The 20,144-nt window shown below is 48.4% G+C and overlaps 1 protein-coding gene across 1 annotated transcript in view; it reads left to right on the top strand.

Annotated features, from left to right (window-relative positions):
- The window catches only part of KIF14 (kinesin family member 14), a 52,249-nt gene extending 34,216 nt beyond the window's left edge, over positions 1-18,033 (top strand). The window contains 9 exon segments of the mRNA XM_032603598.1: positions 346-446; positions 4,203-4,297; positions 7,105-7,329; positions 7,502-7,683; positions 10,214-10,372; positions 10,979-11,101; positions 14,717-14,791; positions 15,602-15,740; positions 16,103-18,033. Of these exon segments, the coding sequence (XP_032459489.1) occupies positions 346-446; positions 4,203-4,297; positions 7,105-7,329; positions 7,502-7,683; positions 10,214-10,372; positions 10,979-11,101; positions 14,717-14,791; positions 15,602-15,740; positions 16,103-16,485 (1,482 nt within the window). The 3' untranslated portion in view covers positions 16,486-18,033.
- Positions 18,034-20,144: the final 2,111 nt, after the last annotated feature.

The following is a 20,144-nucleotide window of genomic DNA, read 5'->3' as shown; positions in this document are numbered from 1 at the left end:
GGAGTGTCTGTTCAGGTCCCCTTGACGTTGTCAGATTATTCTTTTCTTTTTCTCCTGAGGACGCTATCGTTTTTGTTTTCTCTATGTTTTCTAAATCACGTTTATTATTTCTGAATTATTTAATGATTTCTGTTGCTTTTATTAGTAGATCTCTTTTAATATAATTCCTAGTGTCATGTGATTTTTAAAAATTTTATCAGAAATGCGATTTTTTTACCTTTAACATTATCTAGATAGTCTATAATTTTGCAGATTTTATAAATGTGACAAAGTAAACATTTTTCCCTTAGTTGCTAAACATTTTTAACCCATAATTACTAGAAACTATATATTTAATTTTCTTAGAGCCATTGTAGTAACAAGGGTGAAGATGTGTTTTGTGACCCTGAAGATGAATGGGAACCCGACATCACAGATGTTCCAGTGTCTTCATTTTCCAGAAGGAGGTGAGGACATTTGTGTTACTGGCTTTCCTCCTTCTCAAAAGAACTATCTGTTGTCGTGGTGGATATCTGGGAAGGAACCCAGTAGGTCACTGATCAAATTACAGCACTTAGGGCATTAGATCGTTTATATTCAGTTAGAATACGAAGAAACAGCCTCAGTATTTTGCCATATAAGTTTTAAGAGCAACTTAGACTGGCATAAACCTAATTTCCTATAAAGATGAACAGTGTTTATTACTTTACCCTTTCTCAAAAACCTGGCATATTCTATGATATTTTATTGTAAGTCACCGAGTTTGAAATGCCGTTAAGTTAGTATGAGCACCTCAGAACGCTAAACCGCGGTGACGAGGACCTCTGTACGTGACAAATGTTGCTTATTAACTACAACGTACAAGACTCAGCGCCAGAGGACGCTGCCCCTGCACACGCCCCCGTGCTTGGGTTACAGAGAGGCGAACGCTGTAGTAGGACGGCCTTCGTCCTGGGACTCAGTTAGCCCCTTGGTCTGATCTTTGAACAGGACTGCTGGCTGCCATGTCCTGAGGATACGGGGATAAGTACAGAATATTCCCTGCCCTCCAAGACCTGGTGTGGAGGAAAGTCGGGGCGGGGCAAGTTGATGAAGACCTGACCCGAGGCTGGGCAGGGGCTGCAGAGGAGGGTAGGTCTACGGGCATCCGTGAGGCAGGATCACAGGCCTCGGTGGCTGGTGTGGGGTGACAGTGATGCGGGGCTGCAGGCGGGTCCTGGCCGAGCGACTAGGGGAGGGTGGGGTTCCCTGAGGTGGACGGTAGGGAGGCTTTTTTGGACGCGGTGAGTTTGAGGTTCCTGGGGGTCATCCAGGTGTACACTGAGGTCTAAGACTTTGTAGCAGGGATTCGGGAACTTTCAGGATGTAAAGGTCAGTGGCGTTTCATCCAGCAGAAGCATCACCATAGATAGAACATGTGCTGATTGCATGCTGAGCAGAGTCTCATTCCCCGCAGAACTGCTGCTGTCCTTACCCCCATCTTACAGGCGCAGTAACTAAGGACTTAAAGAGAGAAGGACCTTGTCCAGAGTCACCAGCCTCTCTGTTGCAGAGGGAAGCACAGCGAGTTTCGGGTTAAATGTAGTTTCAACTTCATCGCCTTCAGCGCAGCTCAGAGTCCGTTTGGGGTTCTAAACCTTTTTAGGCCTCTCTTGGTTTTGACCATGCTTATTTTAAACTCATTTGCATAAACTCTCCTCAAAGAGGTGGAACTGCTTAATTACCTGTGACTTTTGCTTTATTTCCTGCATTCTAGCTGCTAAGCTAGAGTAAGAAATAGCCAGGACGTCGCGTTCATGTTTATGTTAGGTACGTGGCAGCTCGAATCTCAGGCTGAAGGAAACACAGAGCGTGTGCTTGAAACAGACTCTGGGCTCCTTGAGTGCATTCGCTGCAGGCCCGTGCTGTGCAGAGTCACAGGTCCCACCGAGTCCTGAGTCCTCGTCCTGGCCCCGTGTGGCCGGGGGCCCAGGGCAGGACGTCTCGAGGCTTCAGTTTTCTCATCTGTGAGCTGGAGACAGGACAGGGTCATCCGTGAGGAGCAGCTGCTTCTCCGGTGACCACCGTGGTCTCTGACACGGGACCGATGACGCGGATGATGCGGTGTTGCTGGGAGGGTTTGAGATCCAACCTTGTCCGTGGCTGTTCTGTAAATGGCAGTTCTTGCTCTCAGGCACCCAATATGTATTGAATGACATGATACAGAGAGGATATGATTTCTGATCCAATTCCAGTGAAAAGACAAGTGATATCTTCAGGTGATTTGTCCCGAGGACTTCAAAACCGAGGTGGGCTCTGGCACTGAAATGAGCTAACTCGTCCTGGAGTGGAATTGGGCCGATGGGGCCTGGGACACTTACACCAGCCCAGAGTGGGTGGCATAAGCCTCCCAGAATTCAAAGCAGACCTACAGATTCTTGAGAGTGTGGTTTATAAATTCCTTTAGATTTAAAAATTACTGATTTCTTATTGTTTTATTATAAACAGGTATAAGTTTTGTGTACTTAGACGTGTGGATCAAATACGAACATTAAGAATTAACATTAAAATTTTATCCTATTGAAGGTTAGTAATTTACATCTTCAGTCCCGCTGACTTAATAATAAGGGAATAATTAGGGAATCAACAGAAACTTAAATTGTCACTGAAAAATCAAAGCAACATTTTCTAAGATTTTGAAATCAGGTGTTTTCATTTGGCAGAGATGTTTTTGAAAACTTCTATAATTTAAAATTATCGTTTTTTTTTAAAACATGGATTGCTCTTGGTCAGGAGCCTTGTGTATGAAGTTTCAGCCTTGTAAGAATGTTTATGACAGAATTGCAGGCTCTGAGAATGCCTGAAGGTAATGGACTCTTAATTATGGAGCTTCTAGGCAGTGATGTGTCATGTTTGTTCTGCGGTGAAATAGACCGCTTTGGTGTCCTATAAATTTTGATATGTGCTGTTGACAGTTTAAAGTAAAATTTCCCCCGATGTTAAGTAAAGATTCTTTGAAAGGAATGTGACAAGCATTTTTTAATTTGAGTTTAAACATTGTTTAACTACAGTCGTGTTGAAAGAATAAGTTTTCCTAGTTCGGACTTAATGGGATAATGTACGCTTTTCTTTCGCTACTAAGTAAAAAAACTGTAACCTGTGAGAATTGATATTTTCTCTCCCTGTTGTCAGTCATAATTCTGTGTTTCACTCGTAGGAATTCATGGGGAGATTTTATATTTGAAACATTTAGGCGACTACAGATAGAATGCTTTTGTTTAACCATCTTTTCAACAAATAGCGTTTTTCTGTGAGTGGCCACCAGTAGAGAGGGTCCTGTTAAGGAGAAGACTTCAAAGGTCCCGCTGGACTGAGGTCTGATGTCTAGGGGCTGGAGCTGGGCTTCGGAAAGTTGGTCCATGGGTGGTGATACGGAAGCAGGCGCTCCTTCCGTCACACCCCCGGGGGAGACGTGAGTGTTTTTACCCTCGGCTGAGGGGAGAGGCAGCAGGAAGAGCCCTGAAGGTCGAATTTTGGGGTCGCCTCCTGCCTTGTGCCGCTGCTACGCTTCCCGGTGCTGTGCTCTTCGCCCTGTGCAGCAAATATTTACGTGAATTTATTGACCTGGATCATTTCCCTGCTTAAAACCCTTCCCAGGATAACTTGCTCAGGATCAATCCACGCTCCCTTAGCTGGCATCCGAGGTCGGCCCCAGGCTCGCTCCGGGGGCCCTCCCGGCTCTGGGGCCGAGTCCTTCCCTCCGAGCGTCTCCGCAGCCCTCCGTGCCCTCATGACGTCTGTGGACCCTGAGTTCCGTGAGCCCAGAAGCCCTGTTTGCTGTGTCTTAACCACAGTATCCGGAGCCTGTGAATGAATAGTAGGACAGCTGACCCTCGAACAGCACGGGTTTTCAGTAGTAAACACGACAGGATTGGGGTTGGCTGAGCCTGCGGGTGTGGAGGAACCTCGTGTGCCGAGGGCTGACTGTGCGCCCCTAATCCCCGCCTCGTTCACGGGTCAGCTGTACATTTGTTCTATTCAGTTCATTAACTATAGGGTTAGACTAGTACCTGAAAATAGTAAATTCCTGTTCGATAAACCGAATTAATTTAACCCTTGATGAAAATATTTCCATGGAAAACATCCTCGTGGATGTCCATTCTCTTTGGAGAATTTAAAACTGTGTCCTTCGCATTTTCCCACGTGGAGTGTCACTGCCAGCCTTACGGTTTCTGTTTTTCCAGGAGCAGGACTCTGATGAAGAACAGGAGGATTTCCAGCTGCCTGCATGGCATAGCGGCCCCCGCGGCCCAGGATTTGCACTCTTCACATTCATCAGGTACTTTTCTCTTCAGACTTTGTTGTTTACTGGGAATAGCTCCAAGTCTTGTCTCTGCCACTGTCCTGTTTCCGGTTCTTGTGCAAATCATTTCATCTCCTGGAAGTTTCCATCTCCTCTGTAAACAGGGTAGAACGGAGACCCCTCCCACTTCTGAAACTCTGTGCTCTGAGATGTATTCCAAGCCTTTAGTTGAGTGACTAGTTCAAATGTGGAAGACGTGTGTTTGTTCAAAAATGTATGAGGATGTTGTTTTCTTCTAAGTGAAAAAAAGGCAAAGTGTAGAAGATTATGTATTACAGGATATCGTATGTGTGAGGAGGAGAAAAAAGATGTATACGAACATGCTTATAAATGAATATGCTCTCCCTGAAAGCGCTGGTTTGTCCAGGGCACTTGGGGGATGGGACGGGACAGGAAGGAAGACGTCCTTTTCACAGCATATCCTTCGTTTTCTTCTGAAGTTTATATAATATGCATGATTTGTCTAAAGCTGCTTTAATTTTTAAAAGTTTAAAAGAAAAAGTTATAGGAATTATTCCACTGAATAATTATTTCATGCCAATATTGACTATGTTAATTTTCATAAGAAGAGGGGATACACTGGAATTTATATGTGTAAGTACCTGTAATAATTAAAATTACTGCCTGGTAACAGCAGACTACTGCACAGCAATAGAAAAGAACCACTGATTTCGTAGAACAACCCAGATGAATCCCAAAACACGAGGCTGAGTGAAAGAGACTAGATGATAACGAGTACATTCCATATGATTCTATTTATAGGACGTTCAAAAATAGGCAACACTAATCTATCGTGACAGAAGCCGAGTACTTCAGGTAGAATGGTGGGTCACGAGGGAGCCTGCTGGAAAGCGGCGATGGGCGTGTTGCACGTGCCGATCTGAGCGGGGGTTGCGTGGGGTACGCGTGTGTAAAGACAAGCCGCACACTTGAGATGTGCACAGCTTACACTTTACAGAATGTCACTTGTGCCTGAGTGAATGGAGTTTTAAAATGACTCCGTAATGTAGTCGTCTATTTCGATACAGGTGTCAGTGGAACATGAGTAGCCACGAAGGAAACTGTGTCTCATCTTTGCCTTTAAAATAAAGACACTGGGGGGCTTCCCTGGTGGTGCAGTGGTTCAGAGTCCGCCTGCAGATGCAGGGGACGCGGGTTCGTGCCCCAGTCGGGGAAGATCCCACGTCCTGCGGAGCGGCTGGGCCCGTGAGCCATGGCCGCTGAGCCTGCGCGTCCGGAGCCTGTGCTCCCCGACGGGAGAGGCCACAACAGTGAGAGGCCCGCGTACCGCAAAAAAAATAAATAAATAAAGACACTGGGGTTTCTTTTTCTTTTTTAATCATAAAATTATCTTTTAGGAGGATAATTATTATCCTACTACTTGTTTAATATAGACTTTATGTTTACCAGCAAAATAAAAGTTTCTGTATCTGTGGTAGCAACTTATTTATTCAGTATTATTTGAGAGTAAGATGTTTTACAAAGGTACCTTTTCCAGATAACTAAACCTATTTTGAGGGTCGTTTTTGGTTTTTTGGTTTTTCATTGAAGTATAGTTGATTTACATCATTGTGTTAGTTTCAGGTGTTCAAGGGTCATTTTTTAAGGTCCCTTTTTAAAGGTTAAGATACAAGGGGAAGTCAGACATATAAGAGGTCTTTGCTTGTCTGCAGTTTTCAGAGAGGGAGCTGGAAACCCACGTGTGCATTTAGTGCGAACCTGCCTGGGGGGCTGCGAGGTGTGGGAGGACAGGCCTGCCAGCTTCGGAAAGTCGAGCCAGTGTCTGAACCTCTCACCTTAGGGGCCGTATTTCGAAACCAGATTTTACAAGTCTTTCTGACACGCTGATGCTGGACTTGGGGCTGCATTCACACTGGTATCTCACTAAGCAGGCGTTACATGGTTAACTGTCCGTGGTGACGGGAGGAGCGTCGCTGTCATCGTCACCCTGTAGTAACAGAGCTTTGGGCTGGCAGCTGTTTTCTCCTCCCAAATCCATCTCCTATCTCGGCTCTCGACTCTTAATAGTCCCCACCTGGTGCCTTTATTTCACTCTGCTTTTTAGTTTGCTGTTTCTAATGGCTTATGGAGTAGAGCAGAAAACTAATCGTGCATATTAAATGAGAACCCTACTCACGTGTTAGCATTCTGGGATAAAGTTATTTCCAGAGGCGCCAAATGAGCTCTTACAAGTTTTTCCGTTTACCTCTGGTTTGGACGGTGCTTCGAAAATTATGCTGAGAGTCTGTCTCCTCAAGATGTAATAGATTAACTGTAGACAGCTGTTTGGCTTTCACCTCTTTTGGTTGTAGGATACCTAGAGCAGGGGCTGTTACAGGAAGAGCTGCCGAGAGGTCTTCCTTCTAATGTCGTTTGCTCTATTACTGCCTGCTTTTCCAGCTTATAAATTAATTAAGCTTATTTTACTTATATTTAACGTGTTTATATTATTTTATGCAACTGCCATTGTTTTCACAGTTCCTTAGGTGTTACCAAAAAGTAAATAAAGAAGAAAGTTAAGCCAGTGGTTATGTGGGATGTTTGGATTCCCTGTCATCTGTGTCTGTAGCTGCTAAGCTATGGATGGATGCTGTTGAGAGGTTGATTGATTCTTCTGTGGAATTGTGTTTTCCGCTTGGTGTATGGAAGTAAGGTGTCCTGAAGTAGGAATAGCCTACTTGGAACGTGTGGCCAGTGTTCTGTGGCCGCTTGCACTGATGGGTTTGTTTGCAAGTATCGTCCCTGGAAGCGAGGCTTGAGGTGGCTGTTTTCTGTCGACACAGGCTTAGCGGGGAAATCAAGCCCCGTGTACCCAGATTCAGCAGAATCCTTTCTTCCTGGAGTTTGCAAGGAATTGATTGGCTCATCGTTAGAGCTTCTTGGACAGAGTGATGATGAAGAAAACACTGTCGCGGACAACTTGATTAGTAATTTCCTTAAAATCCACGACGGGATACTCGCCGTGTCCAGAGCTCATGAAGAACAGGACGAAGACAGTCAGAGTAGCGGTGAGCAGCCCTGCCGCCCGCTCACGAGCACCGCGGTTCCCTGCTCCGTTGTGCGTGGCTCTGTCACCTCTGTCGTGCGGTGCCCGGCGTTACAGTGTCTTCATGCAGATAAGACGTGAGCTCTCGTACTTGGGGGTCACTTCTTCTCATCACTTTTCTTCTTCTTCCGAAGTGTTCTCCGATCGAGCAAACCAGTCGCTCGCTGTGCAGGTGGCGAGCGCCTTCGAGCGGCTCGTGGTGCTGACGAGACACTGGCTGAGCGGCGTCCCCGCCAGGCCCGGCACGGGGGCTTCGCCGGCCGAGCTGAGACGGGAAGTGAGGAAGCTGGGAGGCTGCTTACAATTGTTCCTGCAGGTAAGTGATCTCGGCTTATCGCTAGGAGAGCTCATCTGTTCAGCGAGTGTTTATCGACGCTCTCCTGTTCGCATCTTGCCCAAAATTCGACCCTTAGGATTTTCAGAAGCGCTTTCTGTGTTGAAATCCCGACTGTGGATGTTGGATGATTGATTGATGGCACCGAGACTTCCCAGGGCTGTCCGCGCCCTGGGCACTACAAATGTTAACTCCTTCAGTCCTCACCGCAGCCCCGGACGTGGGCACTGGTGTTGTCACCCTTTATCAGTGAGGAAGTGGAGGCCGGGAGGGTGTGTCAACTGTTCACAACTAGTAGGTCGTAGACTTGGGCCCAGGTCGCCGTGGACCCAGCGAGTGCTCCTACCTCCGCCCCCCCCACCCCCACCCCGGGCCGTACTGCCTTCCGCAGGGGCTGCCGGGAAGGGGGTCGGAGTCTCTCTGGTTACGGGCGGGGCTTCAGCGCGGGGTGAGTTAGTCACAAGCCTGCTGGTACAGGGGCAAGGAAAGTAATCTTGTTTCCCTGTTTACCTTAAGTCAGATAAGATGAGGCTTGGCTGTAGGAAGAGGTAAGGTGAAAGCTTCCTTCCTCTCATAAAATCTGGAGGCTGCCTCGGGACCCTGGTTCCTTCCGTGCAGCTCTCGGCTGGGCCCCGAGCGTGGCCCCAGGCTCTGTGTCTACCGCGTCCAGGGCTCCAGGGAAGGTCAGTGCACGGGATGGAAGAAGGGGCCTTCTAAGGAGGTTTCTGGAAATCGCCACATGACATTCCTATTTATGTATCTTTGGCCAGAACCTCCTCACATGACCACACGTAGCTGCAGGTGTCCCTGGGAAGTGCATTTTTATTCTGGCAGCCGTGTGACCAGGGCGGACTGGAGGAGAGGGACATGGGGGCTGGTGCTGGAGAGACCTCGCGTCTGCTGATGCCCACACCTCCTCTGAGGGGCTCCGCACGTACGAGGGGCCAAGGCAGAAACCCAGAGGGACAGGCTTTGTAGCGAATGTTCTAGATGCTTGGACAGACCCTGTAGAGCCTCCCAAGACTTCCCGGTCCTTCTGCTCTAGTGGATGCTCAGTTGGCGTCAGGTGCCTCCTGGGAGGCTGTCTTTCTGACTGAACTTACGGGTCCAGTGTTGAAACTAGACGTGTGGTTTCCATTGTCCATTATTCTCCCCTAGGAGGTCTTTGTGGGGCTCCCTGAGACCTGGCCACACATCCCTCCTATTAGTTCCTCTGATAATAACCCTGTACGTTACCCGTTGTGCCGTTTAATGCACTGTGTCGGTGTGGGCAGTGAGCTCCCGGCAGGTGGACGGAATGTGGTGTCCTTTCTCACGAGGGCTCGTTGTGTGATCAGTGCTCTGTTGGGTCCTTGTTATTGAATTAATTATAAACTGACATTGGATGAAGGGTCACTTTGGATATAGGTCACGAGGAAACAGAGTGACCGTCACAAGGAGGATGGGCCGCAGACCGGTGAGGACGGGGGACAGAGGCAGGAGGGCTCGGACAGCGCAGACCCTGAGAGCGCGGGCCGCAGGGTCACCCCCGGCCGCCTGGGCTCCAGCCGTGTGGTCGCGGGAGGGCTGGGTGACTCGGTCAGCCTCAGATCCTGGAGGCGGTGCAGGATAGGGAAAACCCAACCCAACCCGCTGCGGGCGTTTGGAAGTCCGGTGTGTGAACCGGGGCTGGATTAGGTGTGCGTGTGTCCTTGCACAGACTTTGTGAGTCTCCTGTTGCCCACCTAGAAAGTGAAGCGGCAGTGCCAACCTGGCGAGGCTGCTGTGACGGCCAGTTAGTTGGCTGGTGTTACAAGAAAGGACCGCAGGGGACCTAGGGTGGAGCGTTCTCCCGTTTTTTCCGTCTCGAGGAAAAGCACTTTGACCATAACTTAGGGCTGTGGCCTGTTGCCCTGTGAGAAATGCTTTCCATAAGGAATCAGGGCAGAGAGGACGGGTGACCTGGAGGGAGGTCAGCTGAGCTCAGGAGACGCTGAAGTTCAGCCGGCAAAACTGGATTTAGGAACTAGGCTCTGCTTAAGCGTAGCCTGAGCATCCTTACCTTGCAGTGATACAGGCAGCATTTTCCAGGAGGCAGACCCGGGAGGGGTGCCTGAGCCGCCCTCCCCGCTCCTCTGGGGGACGTGGGGGAGCCTTTCATCTGCAGGGTTTCAGGTCTTCCCTCCCTTTTCCCTTCCCCTCCCCACCCCCCATAGTAGGAAGCGTCCTGGTTACCCATCCGTTAGACGGCCCCGGCACAGGGAGCGCTCGGCCGCCGTCTCACGTCTGGCTGCTGCCTGCTCCCCTTCCGTCTCCTGTTAGTGCAGAAGCTCTCTGAGGGCAGCCTGTATCCTAGTCGTGTCATCACCGTCAGAAGCTATGGGATCGCACGTTGTCTGGTTCCGATCAGACTTTGATGAAGCACGGTCACCGTATCGATGAATGCAGAATCCATTTTCTTCACCCTGGTCTTGTTCTTACCTCCCCTGGTAATCTCACGTATCCGATACCCTGGTCCATTTTTATCTCACAGGGATGCTCTTCAGATATTTCATCAATGGTGAAAGAGGCTCAAAAGCAGGTGATCCAGATTGTACACCAAGCCATCAAGTATGCGGGGCAGTTAGCAGCTCTCAGCGGGGACCAGCTGCGCTCCCTGGAGAGCAGCGACTGCGGGGCTGCCGGCCTCCAGGTAACTCGGCAGCGTTCATGGTGGAAGCCTTCATCTCAGGGAACAGTAGAGGCTTCTGATAGTGGTGTCACTAAGCAGGATATGTGTTTGTTTTTCGAAGCGGCACATACGTTACTAGTTTAGCAGGAGATTGAAAGCTGTTCCAGTCTAAGTGGTTAAATGTACCTGATGGTTTGGGATCCTCGCCGTGCCTTCCGGATCTTTGGCTTGAAGGTCTGCCATCTGCTCTGGAGGGTGGGTGCTCAGCCGGCCAACATGTGAAGAATGTAATTACGTCTGCATGTCATTCTAGAAGATGTGTATTTGCTTGCTTTAATTATTCATGCTACTGAAAACATAATATTTTATTAAAACGTTCTAGCAACGTGGTGTCCTGTCTAAGAGGATGAACATTCTTTAACATATAATATGTCGGATACAAAATTACAGACTGGCTAATTTTTTTTCCTTATGCACTGTTAGTTCTTATTCTAGCTTTTGTTGAATTAATCAACTTGGAATGTATTACAGTCCTAAAATAAGCAGAAAATATAACTTAATTATTTGGTAATTTAAAAAGAATATAGAACTTGAATTTGCCAGTTAACGCTTAAAAACTTTTCCTAGGATGATTTCATGGGTGCTATTTGTGATGGTGTAGGCTTGGGAATGGAGAGTCTCCTAGATTCTGGACTAGAAAAAGCAAAAGAACTCGAGCGTGCACTCCGAAGGCAGAGTCCTCGAGATGAGGTAAGACGAACAAGGGGATGTCCTGTACAGTACCAGCCAGTATGTAAAGTTGGTTTTTAAACATAGTTTAACTCAGTCAGTGACTGAGGTTTTTATAAATCTATGTATTTTAGCTTGTGTTGGATTGTTTTCTACTGAAAAGGCTGTTGACGTCATCACTCATGGTGACATTTCCCAGGTTACACCTGAGTCACCGCAGCCCCTTTTGTGGTTCGTGCTTTGCCGGTCCTGCCAGGGCTGCCTGGGGATAAACTGAGCGGACGGAGTGTGTCAGCGACCCCTAGTGGCCACTTTCCGCTTCTCTTTTTCTTCCTCCTCTTTGTTCAGGACTCTGCCCTTCCACTTGAGAATGGAAACTACCATTTATCGATCCACTGTCTTGAACAAGGGGAGTTCACATCAGTTGTCTCGTATCAAGATATAGGACCAAAGGAGATGTGGGTGGCCTCCTGGGACAGGCCTGCCCCCACCTCCTCCAGCTAATTCATGTCACAGTACAAAGCCAGTGCTGGCTCCCAGGGGGGCTGTGGGGACCGGCTGGATCTTGCCATTGGAGGACCTGCATGTGTGACCCGGCTCCGTCACCTTCCAGCAGTTGTTAACCGAGTCACTCAGTGTTCTGACCGTGTTTCTTCACCTGTCATGTGTGATAACACCCGTGGCACAGGTTGTGAGCCGTTTACTTATTAAGTGACTCCTGGTAGCAGGTACTGGACCAGGTGTTTACACGGAGTAGAGGCGACCCTCACTCACCACCTTGCGGGGGGCGGTGGTTACTGCCGGTCCCGTGGCTTCACTGAGCCGGGGCACCTAGTCTCCCTGAGTCGGGGTCTTACGTTCTACCTGCTTGACTCCCAAAGTCAGCCTGCCACGTGGAAGTCACTGATCACGCACCAGTCTTCTCTGTTGAGAGTTTTTATTAGTGAGTCGGGGATTCGGAAGGTAGAAGTTCAAACCTTGTGACGGTGGATTTCAGGTTGGTCTGTTCTAGAGTCTTGTTGTAACACCTGTTGTTAGAACCACATCTGAAGGAGCTCCCCGGGGACACTCGGGTTCCTGAGGTCACCCGCGTGGGTGAAGATTTACGTACGTGTTGGTGATCTGGGGAAGGCAGGTGCGTGGAGGGCTGTCTGTTCCCACCCCTCTGGAGGGTTGTTTACAGGAAGGCGGGGTAAGTGAGAGTTCTTTCTTCCTCTTAGGGAAACCTTTGCATTGGTGTATTTCTAGCTCCCTTAGCTGAGGGGAAGCTTCTCGTGTGAGCCAGAGGGGCTCCCCGTCCTTCCGTCAGATGATGGGGCTTTATCTCTGCCCAGGGCAGCTCAGAGCTAGGAGACGCTGAACGCTGAGTTGCTTCCCCAGGTCCCGTGTAGCCTTGAGCAGCTGCCTGAGCCTTGGCTGTACGATTTACAAGGTGAGGACGGACCATGCTCACTTCCTAAAGCTGCTCTGAGCATCCTACAAGATTAAGAACAGCGTACAGGAAATCCTAACCGTAGACACTCTGCTTGCACTTTCCTATCTCACTTTGTGTCTTGTTTTGTTTTTAAAATAAACACATTCCAAAGGAGCTCACATTGTCACTGCCTCAAGGTCTGTGGGTCTAATTGTGTCCAGGGGACACGAGGCTGACTTGGGTTCCTTGATGCGGCTCTGCCGGCAGGGCGCTCCGCCAGCGCAGCTGACGCCGGAGCCTGGCTGTGCCCTGCAGCAGTGGCAGTGACATTCATCACTAACACTTTACTTATCGCTGTTTACAAAGTAGAATTTCCACTGGCAAGGAGTGCAGAAGGGTGCGGAGTAAGTTAATGAAACAGTGCGGGTGGAATGGTGCGTGTGGGTGTGTTAGCGGGTGCTAAAGCAGGTGCAGGTGTTGACGCTGGTCTTTTTTTTTTGAATTGTATTTTATTTATTTTTGTATACAGCAGGTTCTTATTAGTCATCGGTTTTATACACATCAGTGTATACATGTCAATCCCAATCGCCCAATTCATCCCACCATCACCACCACCCCCCGCTGCGGCTTTCCCCCCTTGGTGTCCATACGTTTGTTCTCCACATCTGCGTCTCAATTTCTGCCCTGCAAACCGGTTCATCTATACCATTTTTCTAGATGTCACATATATGCGTTAATATACGATATTTGTTTTTCTCTTTCTGAGTGACTTCACTCTGTATGACAGTCTTTAGGTCCATCCATGTCTCAACAAATGACCCAAATTCGTTCCTTTTTATGGCTGAGTAATATTCCATTGTGTATATGTACCACATCTTCTGTATCCATTCGTCTGTTGATTGGGATGCTGGTCTTGTTTTGAGGAAATAAACGGCTAAAGGGTCAGGCCCCTCGTCACAGAATTGATGGGATCTGCATTTCCATGTGGACCTCTGCTCCCACCCCATCCTCTCCTTTCCTCTCTGCAGAAGGCCACAGCAGTGTGCTCACGGCGGGGGTTTAGTTTATCGTATTCTTAAAAGTTAAACTCATAAGAACCCGCAGAAGGAGAACAAAATATCTGAAGAAATACAAAATTGGCTCAGACATAAGGCATTGGAGTTGTATTTTCAAGCTGGAGTCAAGAGGGAAAAAACAGAATTTGGGTGCTCTTTTTTTTTTTTTTTTTAAACCACAGAGAGGAAATTTGAGTTAGACCCAGGGAAGGGCTCTGTGGGAAAAGCCAGTTACATGCTTCAGCAGCTCGCGTGGCGGAAGTGCTGCGGACACAACCAAGCAGCACAAGCAGCAGCTTAGAATGGGGGGAGGGGGGGTCCCAGAGGGGTCCCACCAGGTTCTGACCTAGGCCTCGGGGTCTGGTTCCATGTTGTGAAGTGAGGACAGGTGCGTCTGCAGCACGGGGCCGTGGTGGAGAATCAACTGAGCAGCAGGTGGTAAAGCACGTGAAAGTGAACTGGCTCAGACAAAGGCACGTGCTGCGTGAGCTCGTGTGTGTGTAGAATCTAGAAAACCCAAGCTCACTGAAACAGGTGGGTGGAGCGGGGAGCGGGGAGAGTGGGCCGGGGGGCAGGAGGTGCAGACTTGCAGCTGTAAGATAAACGAGTCCCGGGGCTGTGACGTGCACGGTGGTGGTTGACAGTACTGTGGTTTATGTTTGAACGCTGCTGAGAGAACAGATCCTGAAAGTTCTCAAAAAACAAAATCGTGTAACTGTGAGGCGACAGATATTAACTAGACTTGCGGTGATCATTTTACAGTACATACAGGTATTGAATCATGCTGTACACCTGGAACCAATACAGTGTCTCTGTCGGTTTATCTCAGGGGGACTGGTGAATGCATGTAAAGTTCTGAGGGTGTGATCTTTTTCTGGACACGTTAGTTATCTCACCCCCTTCTAAAGGAGGCTTTGGAAATTTCTTTTCTATAAATATTTAAGTAGGCAAATGCTGTTACTACAGCAAACATCAGAGGGTATCCACATTTAATGTAGAATCTGTGTGTGATTTCTTTAGAAAGAAATTCCACTTGTGTGATTTAGACACTCCAGTCTCGTGACTACTAGACGAGAACTCTTTTCCCTGGCAGATCCCGTGGAGTTCCAGGGTTTTTATACTTCTAAATAGTATTTGTATAACAAAATATTTTAACTTTCTCTATAGGTTACCAAGCAGTTGAAAGCTAATGCCATAGGATTGATTGAATCCCTTGAAAACCTCTTTGCTGAGTGGAAAACAGTAAGAAAAGCATTAACTTGTTTTTAGGTTTAATTTTGTTCTGTGCACTTCCTTTGGTTCCAGCGTGGGTGTGTGTGTTTCAGTTTCTGTCTTTAGCCAGTGCTTCCTGAGCACGTTTAGTAGAAGCAGGGCCAATAGCTCTCAGGCTTCCTCCTCTTGGCGTCCTAGCGTCCTAGGTTTAGCGATGGATAAAATAGTGTGCAGAAATCGCGTAGTAGTCATGTATTTTATGTTTCTTCTTGCTACTGGTTTAGTAACTGTCAGCTTCTACTTGAATAGTCAGCATAGACTAAAAAATTGTGTTTAATAATCAATATGCTCAAAGATTTTAAAATACAGGCAAATTAGATAAATTATTTTATTCCCATGTCACAGGTAAATAGAAAAATATTATAAGCTAAGTATATAATCAATGTGTTACAAAGGAGAGAAATTTCTGTGGCTTGAAAGTGTTTGTTTAAATAAAATAAACGGGAGATACAAAGTTGAACTCTTAAAAATTAAATAAATTTATCTTTTATGATGTTGGATAATAAATGGTAGGTACTGCTGTTTTATTTCATTTTCATGTAATAGGTTATTGGACTTTGATTTTAAATTATTTTCAAAATTTTATTTCTTTTGAAAACAGTAATTGTTAATATTGTATTGTGGTCTTGCTTGTATCAGTAGAAGCGAAACACTGGTGAGGAAATTAAACTCATTGTCTTTCTTGAAGATAAAATTCTGGCAATTAAAATCATTTTGAATAAGCCTTACTGCCATGTGGCCTATTGTGTATTTTTTAAACTATGAGCTTTATTTACACAGAAAGGCTTCAGAGCTCAAGTGCAAGAAGAAAACTCTGGATACCAAGATGTGAAGAAGATGCTGAACTTCGCCCCAGAATTCTTGAAGTTAAAGCATTGCTTAGAGCAGACTATTCAAATGATTATTTCTGCACTGAGAGGTATATACTGCAAATGGAATTTATGGTTAATCAGAATTTGACAGTTTGAGGAATCTCAGACATCTTCTCGTTTCTAGTCCGGTTCATTCACTGGGGCCTGCTCAACGCTCCTTCACTGACATTAATTACCTGTAGGAACTTGTGGGATTGAATTCCCACTTAGCATCTGTAAGTTCCTCTGCCTCAATTACTAGATCCTAAGAGGCAGGTTGCTTATTTAGCAGATAAACTGAATAATCTTAAGTGGTTTGAAATTGCCTTGAGGGGTCACTTTGGCTTAAGGGGCGTCTCGAGTCCATCACAGCGCTCACTACCTGGTGAGGAACGCCGAGGGTGACCGCCTTTCCCTTCTCCTTGCACAGGGCACCGCGGCCACGTAGCACTCCTCCAGGACTGTGTCCAGAGTCTCTGCAGCTCGGCCAGGGGTCTTCACGGTGACCGAGCCCGCCACAGGGAGCTGGAATCTCGAGCTACCTCACTCCTCTTGGGTTTTGAATTTGAAGAAAGACCTGGTTTCTTGGGACCCTGGGAAGCTTGTGATGGGGATCCCACAGCAGCAGGACGAGAGCAGCCTGAGGCAGACAGGCCCGGCCCCCGGAGGACCCGAGGTGTACCCAAGCGGGTGTATGAGCTCCCGCGCCCGGCCCCGGGGGGCTCAGAGCAGGGCGTGCTGCCCACCCAGGAGGGCGCTGCTTGGGGGTCTCCCACCGCCGGAGAGCAGAGTGACCACTTCACAGACATCTAGTCTGTGGGTGGCCTCCTGTTGGGTGTGGACACATAAACGGAGTGGATCCTGATTTCAGATGCCTGTGTGTGCACCCAGAGGTTTCCCGGCGGACAGTTTAAAACAGGTATTTACTATGTTGGAACTTTGTGGCAATAGGATGGAATTAGGAGTTCAAAGCCGAGTGAGCAGCCCTTCCTCTGGTTTTCCATCGCCTTGAATTGTCCGTGTTCATCTTTGACGCTGACGAGCAGGCTCTGGTTGGCTCACTAGCCCGTCGGTAAAGGGTTTTTGTGGTGATTGTGGTGATTGTGAGTTATTTTCCTGCGAGTGGAAACTTTTGTGCCTGTATCTGCGCTCCCCTGCAAATAGCAACGATGAGTTTTATGGTGAAACTGCTAAAACAAGTCTAGCCAGAGCAGCTTAACCTGCACCGGTAAATCTAAAGCTCTTTTCTTGAAGGGTTAATGGGCTGCTGTTCTGAGTCGTGTGTTCAGGACACAGTTTCCTGTTTCTTTCCAGATTATAAGGAGCTTCCTAAGTATAGTATAGTTTACATTAACAGTGCGGCTTGCTGGCATACTAGTTTACTCGTTGTCTGTTGGGGGTCATATTAGGGGCTGTGCGAGTATCATTTACAGCCAATTAAATACTGCCAGAAGCAGACTTGACGGTTGGATGAGGTTGGGAGACCAGAGGCTGGGTCGTTTCTTGATAATCCTTGTTTGGTAAACGAGCAATGAGAGTTTGTATGTGATTTGATGACGATTAAAGGTCCTCACTGTGTCTCACAGCCTTATCTACAGTCAGGTAATAAAGATGACATTGTTACTTCAGGCGTCTTCCATTGAGGAAATAGTTTGACATTTCTGATGGCAGAAACGTTTGTAAATTGAAGAGATACACAGTGACCTTGCTTGGGTGATGTCAAGCATTTCTTGGAGAAGAACTGTTTTAACTAACCAGGCCTTTCCCTCTGCCCTTGTCCCTCGCAGACACACTGCGTGCCTGGCACGGCTGCTGGGAGCCGGCTCTTGGCGCCAGGGCTGAGCGTGATGATTTTCTCGTTAGACAGAGCTTGTTCTGACACAGCGACCAGTACTTACTTACGGTGTTAATGAACCATGTGTTTTCAGGTGCTTTAAAATGGTGCAGTGTAAGAAATGTGCTTTTGTTTTCTTTTTTCTTTTATTTTTGGCATTTGAGCTTGTGTTCCTTCTGAGGTTCCGTACGTATCTGTCATAGCTGATGCTCTACCAAGTGGCACTTTGATGCGAAGTTTTACGAAGAGTAGGTGTGCAGACAAGGGTCCTCTCTGAAGACCTTAAAGTATTAGTGTGGTGGGTTTTATCTTAATTTTCAGTATTTAATCTTTACTTTTGCTTTCTAAACTCCTGATTCATTGGTCAGAAACCTCTTTTTTATTGTCTTTGTAAGATTTTGTACATACAGATATTTATACTCCGGACCGTTACATGGTATTTGAACCAAGGGTGGAGAACGTATTTGCCATTAGAATCATGTGCGCTAATAAGACATGTTATAATAAAGGAAATGCCTTCAACAGGCCTCGCCTTGTGGTCTCAGTTCTCGCTCCTGTTTGTAAAGTTAGTGTCTGTCGTCCTTTCCCTTCACCAGTCACAAGACCATTGTCATTGTGCCCACAAGGCCGCCCTCGGGGGGCACCTGCCATGTGTGGATGGTCACCATTTCAGAGACAGTCTCACTCCTCGCCTGCCTTCCCCACGCCTCCGTCACCTGGCCGGACGCTGGCTCCACTGCCCTTTCTCCGTGCAGTCCCCCGTCGGCACCTTCCTCTCCATCCCCGAGGGCGAAGCTCGGCTGGGAGGCCGCTCGTGACCCACGTCACTCCCCGGGCCCCCTGCTCCGTGTGCCCAGCGCCCACGTCCAGGAGACTCTTCTTCGGCCTCTGAGCTTATCTCCTCGAGTCCTTCTCCCCAAGGACAAGCGATGCCCAGATACAGCACGCGGCGTTCAGTCCTGTAAACACCTCCCAATGCGCCACCCGCTCCCGGCCGCCCAGGGGGCCCGTGCGCCCCGCCTCCGGGCCTTGGCCGACTCGGAAAGCATCCCTCCTCCTCTCCACCTTGTCTAGTCCTGCCCGCCTCTCAGATTCTGGAAGTCTCTCCGTCATATTAACTGTAACACTGGGGACGTGACGGGCGGGGCCCTGAGATGCTGAGGAGACAGCGGCAGAGGACCTTCAGAAGGGGGACGACAGGTCACTGCAGTGGAGACACGGTGTGGCCGGTGCCCCGATGCGGCGGGCAGGAGGCTCCCCACCCGAAGGCCGAGACGAGCAAGGTCGAACCCGGGACAGGGCGGCAGCAGGGGGAACCGCGTGTGCAAGCCTGCAGGACGGCGGGGTTGGGGCGTGACCAGTGGGGCTGGGCTGCTGCGGGGGGCTGAGAGGGGGGGGTGGGGGCTAGGCCGGGAGCGTCCTCACAAGGACATCAGGAGAGGCCTGGCCCCATAGCAAGGCCTTTGAATCGTCGTAAGCTGGGAAGTGATCTCAAATTTGGATTCTAGGAGCATCCCTCTGTGTGTGGGGGGGGGGTAGAGCGTGGGTTGGAACGGCTGGGAAGTGATCTCCAGGACGCCTGGACCAGGGTCACGGATGCAGCTGGAGACAGTGAGAGGGTCCTAGAAATGTTCACGGGGCAGGGGGGGTGGGAAACGGACCAGACTTGGTGACCTGGCGAAGGGAGGACCAGGGAGCGGAGGGAAAAGCCTGCTGTCCAGACGTCCAGCCTGAGCAGCCTGGTGGGGTGGGTACCATTGACCGGGCTAGGAGACTCCAGAGGAGGGGGCGTGGGGAGGTGGGCTCGTTCACCACAGCTGCTGTGACAGGTACCACAGCCGGCAGCTGAAACAGCGGGAACTTAGTGTCTCCCAGTCTGGTGGCCAGAGTCCAAGTTCAGGTGTGAGCGGGGTTGCTTCCTTCTGAGGCTGAAAGGGAGGATCTGGTCCAGGGCCCCTGCACCCCCCTCCCCTCCCCAGGCTTGTGCATGTCTGTCTCCAAATTTCTCCCTTTTATCAGGACAACAGTCATATTGGATTGGGGCCTCCCTTAATCCTCTCATTTTAACTTGATTATTTCTGTAGGGACCCCCTCTCCAAACAGGGTCACATTCTCAGGTGCTGGAGGTTAGGATTTCAACATATAAATTTCGGCGGGGGGACACAGCTCAACCCATAAGAGGAGCTGTAATGAACCTAGTTTTAGATCTGTTGATCTGAGTTCTCTGGGCACATCCAAGGCGTGGTGTCCAATAGGAAGCTGAAAATATGAGTCTGAAGCGTGAGAGGGTTTATGGGTCTTTTATATTTTCATACTGTGGTGTGTCTTTCCCTTTTTCATATAAACCTCATTGCTCCAATCGGTAGGTATGTTGCCCGATGGGAGTTTAGTGAATCATTTAATTCTTACAGTGGCTTTATCATGTAAACATAAGCACTCAGCCCCATTTTACAGAAAAATGAACAAAAATTTTTGAGAAGTTGAACTATTTGTCCAAAATCACACAGGTAGAAATAATTAGAATTAGGCCTCAGATACAAGTTTATAAACTCCAAATATCACACTTCTTTGTAAATCTCAGTAGATGGAGGGGTAGAGGGAGGAAGAGAGGATTGGATGATGAATAGAAGGACGAGTG

Source organism: Phocoena sinus, chromosome 1, assembly GCF_008692025.1.
Source record: "Phocoena sinus isolate mPhoSin1 chromosome 1, mPhoSin1.pri, whole genome shotgun sequence".
Taxonomy (NCBI): domain Eukaryota; kingdom Metazoa; phylum Chordata; class Mammalia; order Artiodactyla; family Phocoenidae; genus Phocoena; species Phocoena sinus.
This window is presented reverse-complemented; position numbering and strand designations above follow the sequence as displayed.